At 38.1% G+C, this 22910-nt stretch overlaps 1 protein-coding gene across 6 annotated transcripts in view; it reads right to left on the bottom strand.

Moving 5' to 3' along the window:
• Positions 1–22910, bottom strand: part of CTBP1 (C-terminal binding protein 1) — a 193960-nt gene that overhangs the window by 13165 nt on the left and 157885 nt on the right. For all 6 annotated transcript variants that reach the window (XM_086611312.1, XM_086611311.1, XM_086611314.1 and 3 more), the window contains 4 exons: positions 14527–14671; positions 10372–10578; positions 4254–4468; positions 196–326 (listed from right to left, as the gene is read on the bottom strand). In XM_086611312.1, the coding sequence (XP_086467438.1) occupies positions 196–326; positions 4254–4468; positions 10372–10578; positions 14527–14671 (698 nt within the window). The remainder of the gene's footprint in view (positions 1–195; positions 327–4253; positions 4469–10371; positions 10579–14526; positions 14672–22910) is intronic.

Raw genomic sequence — 22910 nt, forward strand, 5'->3', positions numbered from 1 at the left:
TCTGACCACATACACAAGCTCCATCTACGTTTGCATTAGCCCAGTGCTGCACAGATTCATGTTGCTTTACTATGGAGTATTTAGCTACTAAATGAAGGGAAAACTCAATTTACTTGTTGCTGTTGATTGTACCATGCACTAAGAATTAAAAATAACAAAGTGAACAAAATAAAAAGAAAAGAAAAGGAAAAGCACCTGAATGGTTCTGACTCATGTACATCTAAGGCTGCCCCTCGTATCCTTCCTTCCTTCAGGGCCTGTGCAAGTGCTTTTTCGTCTACTAACCCACCTCGAGCTGTGTTGACCAGGAAAGCCCCTTGTCTCATCTAGGGAAAGTTAAAAACAAGAATGATGAAATAAAAATAAATGAAATAAAACCGTTGTGGCATTATTTTTTACTCAAAAGAAGCATCCATTACAACAAAGGCTATTCAGCTGATTTAACCTGTAACAGTTGTCTTCCCTTTCCATTGGAAAGTACCACAAAATGTGATGCTTCTAACATAAAATGCTATTTCACAGCACTTAATAACCTTTTGTTTCTTGTAAGTAGTGTCTTTTAATAGAAACGTTGTTTCAGATATTGTGCAGTAACATGATCAAAAGATACAACTGTGCATATGAAAGTGACAGATCATTTTATGCCTTTTTATTTCACTGTGAAATTGCATGAGACAGAGACTACAGCACATTCTTAAACAAATTCATATTTTGTGGTTTTCAACTTTCACACAAATAAAAGCCTACATGAATTTTTCAGAAAACTCAATGCTTTTGGATTTTCAAACACTTTTCCCTTTAGTTGCCAAAACACAGTAGATGTATTTTTTGCTTATTTTTGTTACTTCGGCTTCCTCCTGCCCGTGAGACTTTTCAAATAAAAGTCTAAGAATTCTTATATTATTCAATTAAAAGGCATGAAAATGAATTTGGTTGAGAACACTGCGTGCCCGGAGAGAAGCTGTGCTGTGCATTGTGTAGATTAGCATTGTAGATGACACTGTGTGGGGAGAGCTACAAGAATTTACACCATAATATATCTACAACGTGAAAACAAAGTGGCAGTTTAAATAAGAGAGATGGTACCAAATAAAAATAAATTACTACATCCTGCTTCCAGCCGCCCTAATACTTCATCTTTTACCAGATGTCTCAAACACAGCTTCTGATCTCAGAAGCGTTTCTGCGCACGAAGGTAAGCACGTGAAGAGCAGGAATCATGGTGAAGATGAATGATAAAAATCTCATTTTGTACTGACTCCATCTCTCACCGTAAGAACAAAAACACCCAACATTTTGACACCAAGTCAACTACTTGAAACCTACACATCAAACTAAAGTTTATGTAAGTGGATCCTTACTCTGAAAGGCTGATTCAAAATGTGAAATTCATGAACAAGGAGGTTTGGATGAAAGTCAGCTACGAGAGGTTTTTTTACATGAGATCACAGGAAATATTAAACAATTAACGTGCATATACTTGCAGTAAGGTTACAAAAAAAAAACCACACCACCATATTTTACTGGCCAACTCACTAGGTTTAGTGTGGCCCTGCCTTTCTCCACTCGCAGACGCTCGAGCTTACAGGAGAACTATCTACTGGTCTGTACAGCAAAACCAAACTTCACTTACAGGAGCAGAACTAAGGGATACTTCTTTCAGTTTTATGGAATTAACTTAAGAATTAGAGCAGTGAAGAAATGGTGGCATGGTCCTAAGTTGGACTCGTAACAAGATGACATTCCTGATGGGAACCATCACTGCATCTGCTGTGAGAACTAGACCAAAACTAGCACAAGAAGTCTCACCCCAACACCAACACACTGGCTACACAGACATGCCATACAGGCTCGTGGGAGCTCATATATCCTTCCTGTGTCTGTGCTCTTGCAAATTGATGATCTGAGTTTTAAGAACAGCTTAGTGTATTTATATGCCCTTTGAAGGACTTCAAAATTTCCAAGTGAACCCTGCTAAAATTTTCTGTCCAACCTTAACAACCTTGCTTGAGTTTTCATTATAGGACTACTTACAAAACTCTAAAGCTAGTACTAAGACAAACCCAAATCAAACAGAACATGGCTGCATAAACACATTCCAGTGGGAATGAATAATGTGACTCACAATAAACTATAAGGGTGGATGCAGCTGGACATGACCCTTAACAATGGGTGTAAGCTTGAGAGAGCTTCACAGCTAGAACTGCTGATGGCTGTTAAATTCGCCTACAGTAAACCTGCAATAGCTGCTTTAAAAACGTACTGCATTTAAATTGCAGCTTCTTTTTCCTAAATTTGTAAGCATAAAGACGACCCCAGCTTCTCTTAAGAGCAATTGACTATCATGAGTTCAATAAACACAAGCTTGGAACACTCTGAGCTACTCTGGGTTTACAAGGTCAAGCATAATGGCAGGACAGAATGCTGACTAATTAAAAGGAAAAGCTACTGAAAGAGAAGACTGACACCAAATTTTCAAAGACATTTTAAGGCTATGTAATTTTAGATTTTACACAAAATTTGGGGTGAGACTTTAGTGAAATGAGATGCACCATACTTCTCTGTACTGTTTAAAAACTGGTTATTACACGAGCATGCAATATTGGACAAAAGTGGCATGCAATGCTCTCTAAAAATTTTAGGCCGACTCTTAACACCTGTCAGCCTAAAAATCTATTCCACTCTTTTTGATACACACTCAGAAGATCTGCTCCAAGCAAACTAAGCAGTCAGAGGTGTTACAATTTTATGGTTTTCACATCAGCTGTTACAATACAGACTGCTTCATCCAAACTTTGATCGAAAGCAAGAACTATCTTTAACATTTTAATCCTTGCTTTAATCATGAAGGACAACAAACAGTGAGATAAATGGTTACGATATCCTTTCCAGCACAGACGTTATTACATGCATTTCATTTGAGATGGTATCACTCAGTTTTAACCTGTTTTGTTCGTTTCTCTGATTACTGCATTAAGCTCTCTCCAAAGTTTATTGCATTTATCTACCTCCACTCAAAACCTTCCTGTGATACACTGGCCCAAGTTGCACAGCCCACTGTACAAGTGACCACTGCTAAGCCTCCAGATGGTCCCACTGAATTCAGTGTGATTCTGATTCTACTTGGGTCTAGATGTCTGCTTGCAAAGACATCTACCTACATAACAACCACTAAACATACCTGAGCACACAATAGAAGAGAACGTTCAGGGCAGAGTGACAGAGCTCTGTTCTCTTACAAACGTGCATCTTAAAACTTCTTAACTTTTTAGAGTTTTAAATCACAAACCCTGATTTTATGTTGAGATGGATCTGCAAAATCCCTAAAGTCTCAAATCAAGAAGTGCGTTATACCATCAGTTTTCTGCCATGATCCCACATGATTGTGGAACATGTTCAGTAATTGCTTCAGTTCTCCTACAGTTCAGGAGCAGTAGGTGCAAACCACTTCTCAGTAGCCAAGCAACGATTTAACAGCAAAGAGTGCTACTGTCATTGTTACCAAGGTATATAAACACGACATATATAAAGAGCAGCAAAATCAACTATTATATCTTTCCTGTACATTATTTACATTCTTACATCTCAATGTTCTATTTCTTGCTGTTACCTACACTGAGGTTGGAGTCAGAAGCCAGACATTTAATGAAAACGCTTACTATCAAATCAGTTAATAGCAGAGCAGTTACTATACTACACCTAGATTTTGAAATTATTTTAATATTACCTAAAACTTTAAGAGGAGGCTAGTGCTAATTCCAAGAAACATTATTTTCCCAAATTTTTCAATGCTGTAAATGCGATCCATCCAGGAAGCGCTCTGCAAGCATCAGGACTGAGCACAGGGGGGAGCCATTTAGTCATAATCCTTAAATTGCATCTAAAGAACTCAAACTGAGGAACAAGAATAAAAGGCAGAATTGCTACCTGAAAATACACAAGTAAAGGAAGTAGCTCCTAGAAGACACAGAAAAAATGCTTTTACATATATGTAACTTTATTAAATCTAAGCAGTATTAAGAAGAGCAAATTATTTCCACAAATGCAATGTTACTGAGCAAAAAAGACAATAAAAGCAAGAACACATAAGCTGCCAGCTATTTCCTAATCAGTTACAAACTTGCTTGATCTCAAAGTAGCAAAACAGAAAGAAATTTCTTTAAAATGAGAATCTGCCTGTTTACATAAATAAACAATACACGGTGGCAGCCACCAGCAGCACCAGTGAGGAGGGTACCCACAGAGCTTATTACCTGCTTTATGGTGAAGTCGTTAATAAGATGATGATTGTGTTCATTCAAGTTGCAGTGCAGAGTAACACAGTCACTGTGGAACAGCAGGTCCTGCAAAGTGCTCACCCGCTGCAGTCCCAGAGCACGCTCCATGCCATCTGAGAGGTATGGGTCATAGAAAATCACACTGAAGCCAAAGGCTTTGGCACGTAGTGCTACTGCTTGCCCAACACGCCCTAGAACAAGATAAACACGCGATGAGAACAGATGTGAAGCAGCTGGTGTAAGGCAGCCTCCTCCTTCCTATCGCAAACGCTTGTATCAAACCATACCGTTTTGTACAACAACCGAAGACAATTTAAAAATAGAGGCAGCTCCCATCCCACTTGAAATCATTACTAACACCAGAAACGTTGCACCTGGGCTGTTTCACACTGCTTTGTTCAAAACAAAGCAGGAGGTTTGCACCTTTTGCAACCGGAGATCTGAAATGCCAGAAGATGTCATGTAATCTGCAATAATCTGTGTAATACAAGGGTTTGCCTGCTGGGCCTGTTTATGGTAAAACACTACTGCTTGTGAACAACACATCCTGCCAAGGACTTTATCTTACCCATGTCAGGCTTTAATAAAAAGCTGTAAAATTAATCCTCAAAAATGGATGCAATAAAAGATAACTTGTTTAATCTGAAGCTCAACCATTCTCAATGCATGGAATCTCCTTTCTGAACTAGTATTTTCTTTTGTTTTGAATAACATCCTTTCAGCATTAAAATGCCTAAAGAGAATCCTGTCATCTAAGGCCCTACAAAATTCTGTATCTGTCTCTCTAAATGATTAATACATACAGTCCATCACATGGCACTTAGTTAAGCGCGGTAAGTTTGGTATTCACATGGACTTTAGCTTTTCTCTGTTCCACTTCCCTTACTGTGATATTTGAGAGTTGTGACTGAAACGGCTGTTTGGGCATCAGCCCACGCCACATGTATCAGGAGGGGTGTACTTCCCTTTGACACACTACTAGTACAACACAGAGGGAACAAGTGAGTGAGCACATCTATCTACTGAATAAGGATATTTTGAAGAATGAGAACTAACACACTTTTCAGGTTAGAAGACTACACAGTAGATACTCACATTAGAGTATTACAAATGTTAGATAAAGACATTTTCAAAAGCATCACACCATAATAATCACGTCTCAGCTAAAAAAAAAAGCCAACAAGTTTTCTATTGTAACATCTGAGTTTGTTCAAAAAAAGCATCACATTAACACAGGGAAATCCCGTCTCTTTCCAATTGTGCTTGGAGGGATTTCCCTCTGCTTTTCAGTTTCTCTTTGAATAAACATACGAAGCCACAGGAAGAAAGGTTTTTTTGTTGATCATTTAACCTGAACACAGCAATTCTGCAGTGCTTAGTGACAAGATGTGCTTGGAATAGTAAACAGTATGTCAATCTGATGGGGGCTGTCTGGTTTTCTTTGGGGACATCAAGTTAAAATATCTTCTAAATCTTTCACTTCAATACTTGCTTACATGTTATTTGTTTGCTTTTCAAGCTGGTTTTTTATGAACTTGAATTAGACAATTTTCAGCACAAACACTGTATTATTTTCAAATTTTGGCATGTTCACAGCTCAGAGAATCAGTCACACAACTGTAAACAATTTTTTTGAAAAAAAGAATCATACGCTCCATTCATTTTCACATGCAAGATTCTGTCATCTGTTCTTTTTCACACCCTTTACAACACTAATACCTGAGGGGATTCACAACAGTGAATCTCTTACAACAAAGCTACACTTTACATTCACTGCAACCAGGCTAATAAACCAAAGCCGCTTTCACTGTCCACGTTTCCCTCTGAAACACTTGGGAATCACATGCATGAACTTCTAGTCAGAATTGTCCTATTATGATTATTTTATGTGATAAAACCCTTCTGCAATTGACAATTCTTATTTAGTCTTAGTTGGCAGACAAATACATAGGTGGACACATGTTATTTGCCAATTCCTTTTCAAACCACAGTCTGACAATACAGCACAACCACAAACCTACGACGGTTTTTTTCCTTTCCTGAAAACTTCTTATGTCAGACTCTCCTGGGCATGACAGGTACCTCAAAACTACCTTAGCACATCAACCACAGAACAGCACAGAAAGCACCCCACCTTTGGGACAACTCTATCTTAAAAGCATACACAATTGCTATGAATACTCAGGGATGCCTCCAGGGAAGGCAAATTCTGGAGTTCAAAATATTAAATGAACTTCTGGGTCTGCAGTGTGGGAAGAATGCAGAAAATGCATATTGCATACAACAGAAAAAAAGCAGAGAGCAACAAAAGCCTATTTTACAAATTAGAGATTTATACAAAGCTCTAGCAAAGCCCACGCATGATTTCAGTGACACCAGAAGTGTAAAGAGAGACTCATCAAAAACGCCTGGGTCTCCTGTTACACTCTGACTCACCTACTCCCTCCAAGTCTCCCAACTCCCTCAACATCTCCCAGTTTGTAGGAGTCTCTGACCTTAACCTTGCCAACAACCTGATTTGAGTGTGACAGTACTGTAGCTACACCTGTCAATGACCCCCACCCAGCCCTTGAGTGAAGAACGTGCATCCTATGCTGGTATTACAAAGTTTTACAAAATGCCCTTGAGGCCGTGGAAATGTTGACGACCTGCCTGCAGACTTCCATGGAAACAAAAGGTGCTTTCGCTCAGCAGCTCTTTCCTGTCTATGCAACAGTAATGGAGAATCTGGGTAATTTTTCCTCCCTCTTGAAGAAATCTGAAATGTGAAGAGTGCCATTTTGTTACATTTCCTGCCGAGTACATTAAGAGAGCTAGTAGGATTGTTAAGGGTGCATCATTTATTGCATGGTAACACCACCCAACTCTTAAGCCTTAATATTGTCTGATAATGCAGAGCAGTACTTTGGCCAACATCTAGTCCGGACTGTGGGACTGTTGAGAGAATATAGCAGGTGAAGAAAGACAAACTGAGTGATGACATTTGTTATGATGCAGAGACAAATATATTTGGAGGATATTCACCTCCAAATGAGTGAGGAAATGCATTAGCTATTAGTCATCAGCATTTGTAACTGGGAAGGAAGGGGAGGGGAGTGTGACTTCACTGCCTTCACTGCTGTAAAATCGTCATTACAGCAGAATCAGGTCCAGCTATCTATTCATCCAAGTACTTACATGCTGCTGCTCACAAATATTCTTCCTGTAAAAAAAAACATACAACCAAAAACGCTAGATGTCTAGATATAAGGTGAAAAGGTATCTCTTTTGTTTTGGTTTTTGTTTTTTTATTTTGTTTGGTTGGTTTTTTTAAATGCAGGCTTGCATCCAAGCTTGTGATGGATCACTTGAAGTATAGTACACTGGATAGTATTAAAGCCTAAAAGTGACAAAGACAGCTGTTTACTGATGTGATATTATTTATGTAAGGCTCAAAAAAAAAAATCACACACTTCATAAAGACAGGAAAAAAAACACAGGCTCTGCCCTAAGGAGCTCAGAGGCTAACCAAACAACAAAACAATGACGGATGATACCCAACAAGCCCATGAAGCAGGCATTATGCTGTTGAATCTCTGCTTATCTTCAAGCTCAATACAAGTAGAGGATGAGAGATGGGGTTAACTTTAAAAGAGGAGCACAGAGTAATAGGATTAAGCAGGACAGACCAAGTGTCAAATCAGGAATATGCATGAGAGGAGGCAAAGAAAAGAGAGAGGGTGATGGAAAGAAAAAGGCAAGTGAGTCATGAAACTTGGCTAGACCAGTGGATAAGGAAGTGAGTAGCTGAAGCTTTGGCGGGAATGACAGCCATTCCCTAGCACCGAGATCGGCAAGAGCTAGGGTGTTTCTCCCTGGCAAAACAAGAGAAAAGCCCAGGAACAGATGTGTAGAAGGTCTGGAGGTAGCTGTTGCAGCAGCAAAGTGATAAATTTAAGCAACCCACTGCTGAAGAGACCACAAGTTTAAGACAAGAATAGAGAAACACAGCTGTGGTTGAGATATGAGATGATCTCAGACGCACATTAACGAGAAGGACAGAAACAGTGACATTACACAGAACTAGAGAAAAGACTTAGTAACAGATGATGAGAATTGTTTGGTTTGTGCCCTATACATTCACTTCACAGCCTCCTGAATGGTTCATCACTGCTGGCGTTGACATGTCTAAATAACAAACTGAGGCAAAACTACAGATGTGGGAGAAGGCCGCTAGTAAAGAAACATAACCTAAGGGCAACCATCTGTTGAAGATGTTGTAAATACACATTTTAGTCTAAAACTAGAGACAGGTAGCCTCTTGCAGTGGTCTGCAATAGAAACGAGCGTATATCACAGCCTAAGTGCCTGAAGTGCTCAAACGTAAAGTCTAGTACAGCCTTATTTCTGTATCTTCTAAGACTACATTTTTATTCTTCATTAATACATAGCTACATAGGAATTTGTGAGAACAGGTCAAAATTAAAACGTACCTAATCACATACATGCACAAAAAGAAACAGTGGAAGTTTTCAAAACTGACTTTAAAACTTAATTTTCCTTGAAATCGTGAATATTCTATTGTAGGAAAAGAAATAGGAACAGTAAAAGGCTAGAGAAAATTACAGGTTAATAACGATAACAGATATGTACTTTTAAAATCAGATTTTACTACTCTTTTAATATACCATGCACACAAAAGGCTTGCTTTTTAAAACTAAAGCAAAAACTTAGCGTTTTATGTAGCTTTACGCACACATTTGCAATCTGATTACCTGTTTGTTTCTCTATACTTTTCAATCATCCACAACAAAAACAACACACACAAAATTCACTTAAGGAAGTCAATAATAAATTACTTTTCTTCTAATCTCAGCCTGGAATTTGTACAATACAAAAAATGCAACGCTAACAGGACAGGTACCTTCAGCAAATATATACATAGTACGTGAGCCAAGGTTTAAGTTTCAAAATCTAGGTATGCATTTCCATTTTTAAAACGCTGCAGGTGACTGTCTATTTACGTACAGATGCTGTGACTGAGTGCAATACTCGGTGCGTGTTTAAATGAGGTGCAAAGCTACACGGGTACAGATTTGAGAAAGCAGCTTCACGACTAACTTACTGAAAGTCAGATTTTAAAGGCAATTCTTTGACTGTGAAGATGTTTTTGCTGCCTAGCATACTCATTTAAATGAGTACTATGTAATGCCAGGCTATTTTCAGCTTCCAAAAGTAAGAGTTTGTGGCTTGAGTTATTTGACAGCAATGCGTAACTGGAACAGTCATTTAAGTATGATGCCTTGTTGTCAAAAAATCACATTATTAATTCCTGTGGATGAATACCACAGCAATTACATCCACGATCTATCAGATCTTTGATAAGACAAGCACATGACTAAATAATTTTTATATAGAAACTGACTTGCTTGTTTTTCTTCTCTACTTCTGTAACAGACAGTAATTAATTCATCTCAAACAAGCCTGTCCATCTGTTAGATGCTGAAACACATTTAGGGCCATTCAGAGAGGTAAGTAGGTGATTTTATTAGGTCTGGAAACATTTCAAGCTTCCTTGCACATATTTTTCCTCTCATTTGAGCTGAAATACAAATTCAGACGCAGCTCAACTAAACCCATGAAATAACAGCTCTGCAGGCTGTTACTGCAGCAAAGACTTTTCAGGTATATTAGAAAAGGTAAAAGGGAAAAAGCACAAACAGACACAGATATGACAATGGATGAGAAGTACAACATGTACATGCAACAGCGGGCTGAGTAGCAGGATCCTTGTCCTGGAAAAGGGAAGCAATGGTGTCTCCTCCTCTTAAAGCCAATGTGCCTGAATCCAGGCAATACAATAGCAGAACGATGCACAGAATCTCAAAGAATTCAGAGAATATCAGAAACAAAAAGACGTTGTCTGAAGGAAACGATGATGTCTAAAAGGAAAATAGTAGAGGCACATGAACATCAGGAACAAAGGGGTATTATACAGAATGCCTGACATGGAAAGGAGTGAATTAAGTGTTCCATTTTTACAGCTCAAATCTTCATTTTATTTTTAAAGCAAAGAAGGTGTGGAGTATCAAACCACCTCTCCGAGCCAACATACCTAATCCAATAATGCCCAAGGTCTCCCCTCTGATCCTGGCAGCTCCAGAAGCCACTTCCCGAATCTGTTCAACGCTTTGTACTCTCGTGCCTTCTCGCAAAGCCTGGTGAAGCCAGGTGGTTCGCCTGTACAGGTTCAGAATGTGGCACATGGTGGAATCTGCTGTTTCTTCTACTGAGGCAGCTGGCACATTACACACTGCGATCCCTGTGAAGAGCGGGGGAAAGGGTATCAGATGCCAAATGTTTCTTACATTTTTGCGTTTAACAGCAATTCAGGAGTATGTTTAAATTTGCAGATATTTAAACACCTGCTTTGCACAAATACTAAGCTTCTGACTGTAATAGCAGAGAGAATACTTGACATAAGAGTTGATACATGTGTGCAAACATTTTTTTTATTACTATTTATTGTGTTTGTAAACTAAGGTAAGCAGCACTGAAACTACAAAAAGGAAGTACTGAAGATGTCAAGTAGTTTAGAACACAAGTTGAGGTCTTAGTAAGCGTTTTACATGCACACTGAACTAGATGTTCTGAATAGCAAAGAGATACGCCTTGCTCTCAACAGTGCAGTTAATGATCATTGTTTAGATCTAATTTTGTCAGTTAGTTTTCCATCACTAAGCAGATATTCTCCCAAAAGCTATCTATTCAAGTCATAAAGAAGAAAATAATTTATAATGACAGCAACTCTTATAAAGTCCTCACAGAATGACTATTAGTATTTCCAATTCATGTATGGGTAATCATGACACAGGAAGGGACAATTTGTTTCACGTTGCACATGCGTTTGTAGAACTACGACAAACAGAATCCAAGTCCTTTCCTGGTCCCTCAAAATAAATGGATAACCCATCTAATTGTCAATAGGGAAACATAAAACCTGCTTCTGCACGGCATGTAAAGATAATGCAAAAGTAAGTCCACGTTCCTAACAGCTGAAAAGTTACTAGCTGAAAAGAGCGTAACATCAAGAAGCTAAAAGACCGTTACGGGTTTCCACAGACAATCGTGGAAGGCGAACTGATTCAGGACTCACAATATTCTTCCCTTTACTTCAGGAAACAGATCAGGCAACAAGCGACTGTAATTGCATAGAAGTTATCCCATTCTACTTTTTACCTTCCAGTACTCAATGTACAGCAGTTAAGGAAAATGTTTATTCGAAAAACTTTGTGACCTTTTTGACTTGTCTCTCCATTTTTTCTGTTTACTACACGTTCTCTAATCATTAGCTCCCGCCAATGTTTGTGTCTCAGTTGTGCTGACTGAGATCACAAACAGTATACAGTACAATTTCACAGTGGAGAAAAAAAACGTGTTTTGTGTACTAGAAAACACCCTAATACTGTTTTCACTGGCTTAGTTGTTTGGATTTTTACATAAATAAATATTCAATGAGTCCTCAGCTAACACCAGTATATCTCATGAAGCAAGGGAAAAAAATTATCTTCAATAACAGTAATAACAATAATCTGATAAATAAGCTCATACCATATTTATCTGTGTTTTACATTCAAATGCCTTCACTCTGCTGCCTTGTACTTTTTTTACAGCTTTCTTTAGATCAGTAAAAACCAACATAATTAACCTGCAGAAATATTTTTCTTTTCTCTGCTGTAGAGATACAGTGTCTGCTGAGTCACTGCACTTAAAATTACAAAGATAAACCAGCATAATTTGCTGGAATATTAATCTTGGCATCCTGCTAACATCAATGGTAGCATGAAACAATTTTTTTTTAAAATGAAAAAAATACTGTGAGTGGGGATAAAAGTACAAAATTGAAAAATAACAGTCTTTTAAATGCATCCTATTAAACAGTTGCATTTGTTTATACAGAAAGACTTTTTCATGGAGCAAAACCGCAGGTTTTAGATAGCAAAACAAATTTAATAACCATGTCTTCTAATAGCTGGCATCAAGAAAGTAAAAGGAGCTTAAGAAGTTATATGACATATTTGGGAAAAAAAATAAGAAATTGAACTCACCTTACACCTTCCTCCCTAATAGGTTTCCTTAGGAAACCTGAGGGAGAAAAGTCAGGTAAGTTCTTTCCTAAACTGTAGAAATTCCTTTTTCCCTATTTTCCCCCAAATTTAAAACCAGCTAACTTCTGAAAGGCAGAGACGTGGTGAACCACAAAAAAGCACCAAGAGAGAGGCAAGGATATGAAGAAAAGACACACTTCCCCTAAGAAGAGATAGCACACTTATATGTATCACTCCTATGCTCCCCTTCCCTTTCCACTTTTCCCACCACTTTTAGAGATCTTGTGCATTCAGCTCAATGCTGAAAAACTCAGGAGTCAACTGGCACCAACCACGACTCCCACTTCATTTGCATCCAGTTACACTCACAACTCGTACATATTTTCTAGTAAACAACTAATAAACTGGAGAAAAAGAATAGGAGATCTTAAAGATTTTTATCCAAGAAACATCTGTTCTCACGCATTTTAAGAAGAGTAAAAGTGCTAATGGGAAAATAATACTTAACAGCAAAAGCTAGTAACAATCTCACCAGCCAGCTCTCTGAAAATTAACTCAAAAAGTTACCTCGGAAGTTCAGGAACATGTCATACTTTAAGGTCTAACTCTACTATATTTCAAGGGAACCAAAGCTTTTTCAAAGAGCAATTAACTCTCATGTTACCTACTTGAGATGCATATTCTTTTTACTAGTTCAACAAACGGAAAGCGATTTGTACCAGTAGTGGTGAGTTAGTATTTAATTCCAAACGTTTCACCCTAACTATTAAAATCAGATACTACACTGCAAGCCTTCCAGCATTTACTGGCTGTTGACAGAGTGGACAATTGTATCTTGTAAATACTGGAAAGCACGAATGGGGTGGACCAGAACTTAGCCTAATCACAACGTTGGAACTGAATGATTAGGAAATTGGCTGTTTAGCATTTCATACGAATGAGAATGTCCCACATCTGCCATACCTCACTGGCTTGAAGAATTATGCAGGTATATTTAGATTATAAACTTGGGTTACCACCCAGAATAGAGACTTGTAACAAGAGTCAACAAACATGCAAAGATATTCCTTTTATCAGGGATTCTCTGCATGAATCGGACTCCTGACTGGACAGGGCCTTTGATCTGTTCCTAGGTTTTGGCTTTTGATCCCGGAATTTACCCCAGGCCAATCTCTACTTATAAATGTGTTTTCTGGGGCTCCCAAGGCATGCACCTAACTGTGGCACTCGTTACGGTATGCAGGAACGCAGCCTTGCACGCTCTCAGATCTGATCTGTTCTTCATAGAAACTCACAAAGAAGTCATCAGCCTCTGCCTGCTGAGCAAACTACAGAGCCATTAGAAACAGGTGATTATTTTACTATCATTTACTGATAAACAGACCATATTACAGCTCCTCACTACATCACTGGGGTTATTATCAGGACTAAGCACTGTCACATCGAAGTAAATATTTCCGAGATCTTACCAGAGCATAATGGGAAACATACCCGGTCACCTCAATCTTAGAAAAGAATCTAAGAAAACATACACATTTATTCCACATGGTACTTTGACCTGTAGATTGTAGATAAGAGATTATTTATCCTAAAGTAAGAAAAGGACAAATCAGACCGTTGCTTTTTTATAGTGAAACACTAAGCACCATCTCTTCATAGTTCCAGTACCTGAATTTGTTCTAAAGCAGCAACAACTGATTCTCATAAAAAAAATTCTTATTTCTATTTTATGGAGTGGTTTAGTACTAAATCTCATGCATCATAAATAAGTCTCAGACAGTTGATAATGATCTCATTTTTTATGCAAACAGAAGTAGTATGCCACGCTGATGGAATTATACTTTGTGACTGGATTACAGCAGTACTAGTTAAAACATACAACTGGGGTAAAAAACAAAGAGACAAAAGATAATGGCCTTACTCCTTGGGTTTATATTGAACAGGCGGATTGTCATTGTGTCACAAAGCTGTTAATATTATCACTTAATTAACTAATGCTAGTATCTCCATAATGACTTTTTAAACACGTTGATGAGAAAATTATACAGCTTACATACTATGTTAGTATAAATTACATGGAAGACATTAATACAAAGACTTAGATGCTATCAGATTTCTGCAGGCAAGTATAAGATGTAAAATAATGTCTTTAATAGTCATACCTAAATCTCCAGCAGATTTGATGTCAATATTATCAAAACCACTGCCAATTCGGACAATTATTCGAAGTGCTTTAAATTTCTCCAGGTCTTCTCGTGTTAAAGTGATAGTGTGATACATCAGTGCACCCACTGCTTCATTTAGTACCTGTAAATAAAATGAAAAAAACCACTTACTTTTTTTCTTTCATAAGATCTCAGCTTAATCATGTATACATATTTTCAGGTATAAAAAGCCTGCAGAAGCAATAAACCCAGGTCTTTTGTTTTAAAGGTTATTTCTCCAAATATCTGCCATCCTCTTGTTAGTCTTTTTCATCTGATGTATCCGTTCTAGCATGACAAGATTAGCTTTAGGAGAACTAAGTGATCTATATTTGTGTTTGTATTAAGAGGGAAAACTCTTCTCATTTCACAGGAGATACTCTGCAATATCGAACCCTAAGCACAAGCATCACTGGACTGCATCTGCACATGCAGTTGACACACAACATGGGAGCAAGCACTCACTTTAAACAGTAAGTTTTTTTTTTTATGCTTAGGCAGCTGACGTTCAGTTTTGAATGGAGTCACAGAGCAGTATCTCTTCACCACACACGCAGTGGTACAGGCATTCACTGCGCTATTAAACCACTTGATACCTGAATAGAGAACATTCAGTCATCATCACAAAACCCTTAGACAACAGAGACTGAAATCTGCCAATTCATACATTAAAACAAAGTCTTTGTCCCTTAGTTTATTGATACTGCAACTGTCTAAGCTCTCGCTGATGGAAAACTGGATGTCCTATCGATTGGTACAACTGAGATGCCAAACTAGACATTATCCAGAAAAAATGACACCTCTAAGAAATAAGAAATTCTAACAATACAAAAATGTTGCAAAAGAAAAAAAAAACAAACAAAAACAAACTTGTAAGAACCAGTTGACAGGATCGGAAAGGTCTCAATATCTTTCAAATTACACTAGACTGCATCCAATCTACTTAAGAAAGGTTAAGAGGAAGTGATGTAGAGACGGGGAAGAGAGTCCAGCACACCATGCCCAGCAGTTTCAAATTCTGCTACCAAACAGTGACACTGCACGCCACACAACTGATACAAGTTCATTGTTCCAAAAGCAGAAAATATTCTCCTCTCTTTAGATGCAAACTGGATGATTTCACTTCTTCAAAACACTTCTGTTTCCACCTTCAACGCACTACCTAATATCCTCATAGTTCTACCACAGACAAAACATACACGACTCACTTCAACATCTAAGCAAGATATAATGACTTCAAGATGTTCCTGTGATGCATTTCACATAAAAGTTCTGCAGAGGCTCTAAATTTCTTATTGAATAGGGTTTTGGGTCTGGTACATGTACAGATTTTGTCATCTCAGTTATATCCACACATTTTCTAAGGTACTGCGAGATCAGTAACAATAATCAACATCAACATAAATCATGCAAAAAAACCTACTGCAGCAAAACACAGTCTCACACACAGAGGACTACAACTGTTGGAAACCAAGATCTATAGCAGTAATTTTTCAAATTAAAACACACGAAGAAAAATTTTAAAAGAAAGAAAATAAAACCAAACTCCATAAAAATGAAAGAGAACCACTTCTTATTGAATACTTCACAAAATGATTTATGTTATTTCAACAGGTGTTTCTGGATTAGCAACCCCCAGTCCTAAGTTGGATCAAGACCAGAATTGTTTGAGTAGAATTTGGATTTACTTGTAAGAGTAAGGATTGCAAAAAAATTAGAAGTTACACATGCTTAACGAATGCAGCTACAACATAATTCAAAAAACAGCTGTAGGCTCTGATCTTATAAATGATTATACACACACAAAACTCCTTGATTTTAATGGTACAAACAAGTCCTTTGGAGATTACATCTAGCAGTCACCAATCAGAAAGACTGCACACATCAAAATGTGTTTCCTTTAGGTGTTACAAAGGGTTAAAAAAACCAAATCAATTTACTGGGTTTGCTTCTACAGCGACATTACAGTTGGTATGGACCAAGTCAAAGTCCATGCCTGGAGCAGTCTGCACAAGAAATAGTCCCTCGTACAACCTAAGCAGCCACCTAAAATGCCGTTAGCATTGTTTGGTATTTTTTTGTACCATTAACTCCTGAAAGAAAATTGTTCCAAAAACCTCACAGCTCCAACAGTACAAAAATTTCTTCTAATTTCCAGTCTCAGTTTATTCACAGGCCAGCTTGTATCCATTTGCTCTGGTGCCAGTGTTCACCATTTGCTTGAACCGTACTCTCTCCCCCTCCTTGGTGTTTACAATCCATATGTATTCATAGACAATGATCATACAGAATGAATCATAGAATGGTTAGAGTTGGAAGGGACCTCAAAGATCATCTAGTTCCAAGCCCCCTGCCATGGGCAGGGAAACCCTCCACTACACCAGGCTGCCCAAAGCCTCATCCAGTTTGGCCTTGAACACCTCCAGGGATGGGGCATCTACAACTTCTCTGGACAACCTGTTCCAGTGCCTCACCACCCTCTGAGTGAAAAATTTCTTCCTTATATCTAATCTAAATCTACCCTCTTTCAGTTTAAAGCCATTGCCCCTTGCCCTAATATCCCCCCTCAGCATTTGTCTGGCTAGACTTTACAAGCCTAGTCCTTCTAGTCTCATCTAGGATGATGTCCTTCTACCCCCTTGATCAGTCTAACACTTCTCCACTGTGCTCATACAAGCCTAATCTCAGCTCTCTTGTGGGTGACCACAGAGTGCTACTGGAGGTCTCCCTCCCCACCATGTCACACCAACACCAGCACTGTCAGCACCAGTAGTATATGTACTGGAAATCTCTCCTAATGAAGTTTCACATGAAGTGCGACATTCCTGCATGGCCACCATCATGCTGCCAGCTTGGACTAACGTATAAATATGAATCCCTCTCCCTGAAGCATGTGTTTGTGTCACACTCCCAAATTTATACTGGGACTTCTTTCTCCCAGGTCGCAGCAAACATGACTTCAAGCCCCAAGGTCCTCAAGTTCTTTACAACAACCTGGTCCTTTCCAAGTACTCATGTCCTCCATTCTGTGTTTTATCACATACATTTCCTCCACCCCTTCCAGAGTTGCTCTAGATGGCTGTGATGCAGGAGAAAATATCCAGTTTAGCTGTCAGAAGGGCAAAACCTGAAGTAGCTCAGAGCTTACAATGACCCACCTAAGGCTCATACGACAGCCAGACTCTCCTCTACCAGACTGGAAAAGGTCAATGCTATGTGCATTTTTGTACGTGCAGACAGAGAGCAGTCACTACTTTAAGGACTGCATTAAACAGAGGCTAAAAGACAGCTGAAATGGCTCAGACGTTTGTGCTCTAAAATCACAGTGCTTCTTTTGGGAAGCCGCTTTTCACTTCAGAATCATACATGTTTTATCAACTCAGCCAGTCAAGACTGTAATTTGGACCCTAAGAGTGCCAGTCTGGACTCATCACACTACATTTTTGGGCCCATCTACGTTATGGTTTGGCACTAGGAGGAGACAGAAAAGTATTGGGAAGCTTTGGAATGTGTTCAATAAAAAGAAAATTATTTCTCAGCTATGGCTTAATGCTGACACTAGCCATTTCCACAGGCGGTTATTTACCCATCATATGGGATATGGAATAAACAGATGCAAATGAAAAAATCTTTTAAATTTCTTTTTAGCATGTGAGCCTCTTCTTCTAGGATTATGGACCAGTTAGCAAGGAAATGCATTGCCAAAAACGTAACCTTCTCTAACTGTGTATTATTTCACATTAATTTGATAATTTAATTATGTTACTGCTTTTCGCACCTGGCCATGTGATTGAAGTATGGCAAAAAGGCAGAAAACAGCAGAATATCTGAAACAGAATCATTCAGCATTGATGAATGTTAATAGTGCCACTTACAGATTAAAAAAAAATTAATAGTGAAAGTTTCTGTGCTTTGGAATTATTTGTATAAATTACATTCTCAGTCAATACATAAACTAAATGCACACAAGGAAGTTTGACAAGCTTGTCAATGAGTAAAATCAAAACTTGAACTAAATCCGAGTATAACACATGAAACTGAAATCCAGCATGAACATAAACAAGTTTGGAAAATGAAATAATCTTTAGAAAAAATAACTCTGCGTAGGAGTAATTTACTGATCACTTACAGAAGCACACCCAGTGGTGGATACATGAGAGATATTGGGACTATGTTGGTTTTTTTGTTGTTTTCCGCCATTGATTGATATAACATTCATCAAATTCTAGTACAACAATTTTATTATAAAAATATCAACTTCTGTCAACTTGACGGAGATACATATTTAACAAGCCAGAAATTTCAGATCAGCGCAAGAATGTGGCAGTCAGACAATACTCTCTCATGATCCCTCACAAGGAAAGACGAGCAAAATTTCACAGAGAAACCACAGAGACGGCTGTGTACCTTCAACAGCCATTCCTGCCTTTATCAGACTGCAATTGTGCTTTTCAGGAAGAAAGGACCTGAGGTGAAAGTTGAAACACAGGACATGAGTTGGCTTCCTTGTGTTACCAAATGATTATGTAGCCCATTTGTGTGACTTCCGTGCCTTCAGACTCACTTCCAGGTGAAGGTACAGCACACAGCTTGTTGAAAGCCTTTTTCATACCCTCAATGAGCTGACATCACTTCCAGTCACGACTGCTCTGATACATCTTTCTGCTGTTCTTCAACTTCAGAATGACTACTCTGCTTTCACAACATGCCAGGTCTCCAAGGCTCTTAGAGAACATATGACACTGTAGTAGGAGACATTTCTATTTCAAACAATTTAACAAATCTCGAGCACTGAGTATCAAAGGTTGAAATCTTTCTTAAAACATCTTCCTATCTATTTTTTTCACCTTATTTCAGCACCAGGATATTTTAGCCATCATGCCGAACATCGCGTAGTAACCATTGTGAAAAAAAAGGCCTCATTATTTGGGGAAGAACTCTTAGCATCTTGTTTATTTTTACAAAAAAAGAGTAAAACATATCGTAACACACTAAGAATAGAACAGCGAGGCCGCCTCTTCTTTGGTCATCTGAAGACACACTACTGGATTTTACTACAACAGACTGATCTCTGAGGCATCTGGATCAAATCTAGAGTACAGAAACGTAACACAGTATGTACAATGCCAAACTACTTCAATGCAGAGACAGAATATATTTATAAATTCATATTGAATATGACAATATATTGTAATTTTTTAAAAGACTTCTAGAAAATCCTCACTAGAAAGTGCTATGTTTCATCTGGTTCTAGAAACTACAAGGTATTGCATTTCTTGGACTTGGAGTTTGATCTGTTATCTCAAAAAAACCCCACAATGTTCCAGTGTCACCAGACTTGAGATATTTTACACATTTGGGTGCAAAAAAGGTACTTGACCTAAACTTAGCAGGCCTTGCACTATTTGACTTGCAAAAAGCAGCTGCACTTCAAATTTGTCATCAATAGTCTGCCACAGAGGGGAAGGCTGCAGCAGACTTACAGCTGCTCTCAAAGCCTCACTACAACACTACAAAGGGTCCATGTGAAACCAGCACCATTAAAACGAAATGAAAAGCCAGTATGCTTAAACTGTTATTTAGGAGGTTTCCAAAACTGGTAGTTTGTGTTGCTTTTTTTCAAAGTTCCGGTTTCTCTTTACGAGACTACCAGCTCAACATTAGGTTCCTCTGATCCATGGCACTGTCAGTAGCCTACCCCTTTCATGATTAGTCAGTTGAGATACTGCCTAGTGGAGACCCTAAATATTGATATTTAAGTTTATACTGTACAAAACCACAAATAAATATTTCATAAAAATGTAAACAAAACTTACTTGCAGGCTCCTGAAAAAACTCTCTCTAAAAACCTGTATTTCCACACACTGTATAAGCTACATGTATATACACAATATATATGGCAGTGTATTTCTAGTCTTTTTAAAATACACTATTGAAAAATATATACATAGAAATAAACACAACTATATAAATAACCTGCATTGCCCATAGCAAACTTACTTTTAAAAACTATATTGAAGCCAGTCTTTCAAACCTAGGATTTACTGACAATTATATGCAGTTTAATGACAGAAGTCAGTTTGAGAATACAGACTCTGAAAACATTTTTACTAAATAAAAGGCTTTAATGGAAAATCTTGAACAGGAGTTCTGTGTGTTAACTTGTATGTTCTATTAATAAGGCTGAATTGTGTTTAATTCAGTTTATCAGACACTACGATGGATTAAACATCTATAGCAAAGGATCATTATGTCATGAAAGTCACTGATGACAATGCATCAACCCACGCATCTCTGTCTCAAAAAAACCTGTTAATAATCACCAGCAATTTTCAAGCCCCAATGATCCTTAGTAAAACCTGGTACTGGGAAATGAAAGAAAAAGTGAGATGATAACCAACTGTATTAGACTCTAATCTGTCTGTAAGACTGATGTACGCCGCTTGCTGGGTACAGCAGCACTTCTATGCTGCTTTTAAAGGTCATCAGTTCAGAGGAGACACTGGCAGCCTGCCCCCTCCCGCAATGCAGCCCTTGACCTGTAATACTGACACTGGCGAATCTGACAGAAGTTGGCAGAAGGGTCAGTGAATATGAACAACGATTTTGTATACATCCTTACTGTGACAGCTCTATGTTAACTGCTTTGTTGTATAATAAAGTGTAACAAAAGTTTTTAGGATTTCCTTTAGTTAATTTTTTTCAGAGTCTCTCATAAGGAATCTGATCCAAGGCTCACTCAGCTTCAGTAAATTTACAAGGTTTTCTAACAGCTCTGAGGTGACAGCTTATTCCCAAGCATACTTTACTGTTTAGAACAAGGCAGCTTCCTTTCAATCTATATTCCTTGAGAATTTAATTTTGATGGAAAACTAAAACACTGCAACTGCATCATGAATACAAACAGCACTGACGGTACAAACGCAAGACTGCAGCTTCATTGCTAAACAAAGAATCTGAAGCTGGAAAAACCATCTCATTAACCATCTATATAACAGCAACAAATCAAAGACTCAGCTGAACAACAGCACCATTCTTGATTTGTTTGTATTGGTTTCAAAACATTTACTGCAATATGAAAGCTCTTCAGCTCTTCTTTGAAACAGTTTTAGATAAAACTGTAATGACTGTAACTTTCTACATTTAATTCCTATGTGAAAGTGCGACTGAAAAATTTCAAGTCACACACTGTTGAATAGGAAGTTCAGGTTTTACGTTTTTTTTCTAACTTAAAACATGGAAATGCAGCATCCCTGTGAAGTCAAGGGATCTGATAAATTCTAACTTAACTCAATCACTTGTAAGGCTGGAGCATAGGTGTACCAGAGAGACTATTATTTTCCCGCTTCCAACCAAATAACCTATTCTCTTTAATGTTCTGGTGCGTATCTTTATGCGTATCTGCATAAAGCAGTAAATCCAGTCAAAAACACACCCATTTTTTCCTTCTAGCTGATTTGAGACAAGATGTAGGAAACCACATAATTACAGAAAAAGAGAATAACGTACACAGCTTCAAAAAAACTCTTGACTTTCTTCCAGCCTATGTGTTCTGCTTTAAAGATCATGCCTCATCAGCTGGGCTTCCTGTCCTTCTCATTTGGGTTTGCAAGGATCACTTTATTTTCTCTCTGTCCTGCTTGGTCGAGACATCTATTACCAGATCTTGCATATTATGTTTACATTTAGCCCTTTAGCACTACACACCACTCTCCATGTTACAGAATACACTGCAGAAGTCAGAAAGCCCAAAGAGTAAAGAATTTGAACTCCAAAAATCTTAGGCAACACAAAGACCTCATGGGCATGCTTGAGTCTGATGCCTTCAAAGGTACAGAAGTAGAAAGAAGCAGCAATACTGCAGAAATCAGAAGAGCTGGATAGGGTGCCAAGGAGCAAGGAAAAGCAGTAAACCGTGAATGGCACTGAAAGGAAGAGGGATGGGGAAAAAAAGAAGGGGAAAGACAACAGCACACGAGACTGAAAAAAGCAAGCTGACTTGGAAAGAGGACTGAAGCAAGCTAATTATTTTTAAATAATTTTTTTTTGGATGAGCACCTATGTTTTTGGCAGAACAAATCAAAACAACGCATACATTTGGAAGCAGTCTGACATGGTTACTACGAAGACTGATTTACACATGATTAATCGTAAAATAAAAAACAATTTAAAACATAGTAAGTAACTTTTATTGACAGTAATGCAAACTCTATAAAGAAATTTAACCATCAAAATCTTAAAATAATTTTTACCCTAAATGATAGAAGTTTCCTGTTAGGATGCAGCGAACCCAGTTCCCAGTTATCCCATGATATAGTTTGACAAACGTAATGCTCAACTTT

Source organism: Tauraco erythrolophus, chromosome 5 (genome assembly GCF_009769465.1).
Source record: "Tauraco erythrolophus isolate bTauEry1 chromosome 5, bTauEry1.pri, whole genome shotgun sequence".
NCBI classification, from domain to species: Eukaryota; Metazoa; Chordata; class Aves; order Musophagiformes; family Musophagidae; genus Tauraco; species Tauraco erythrolophus.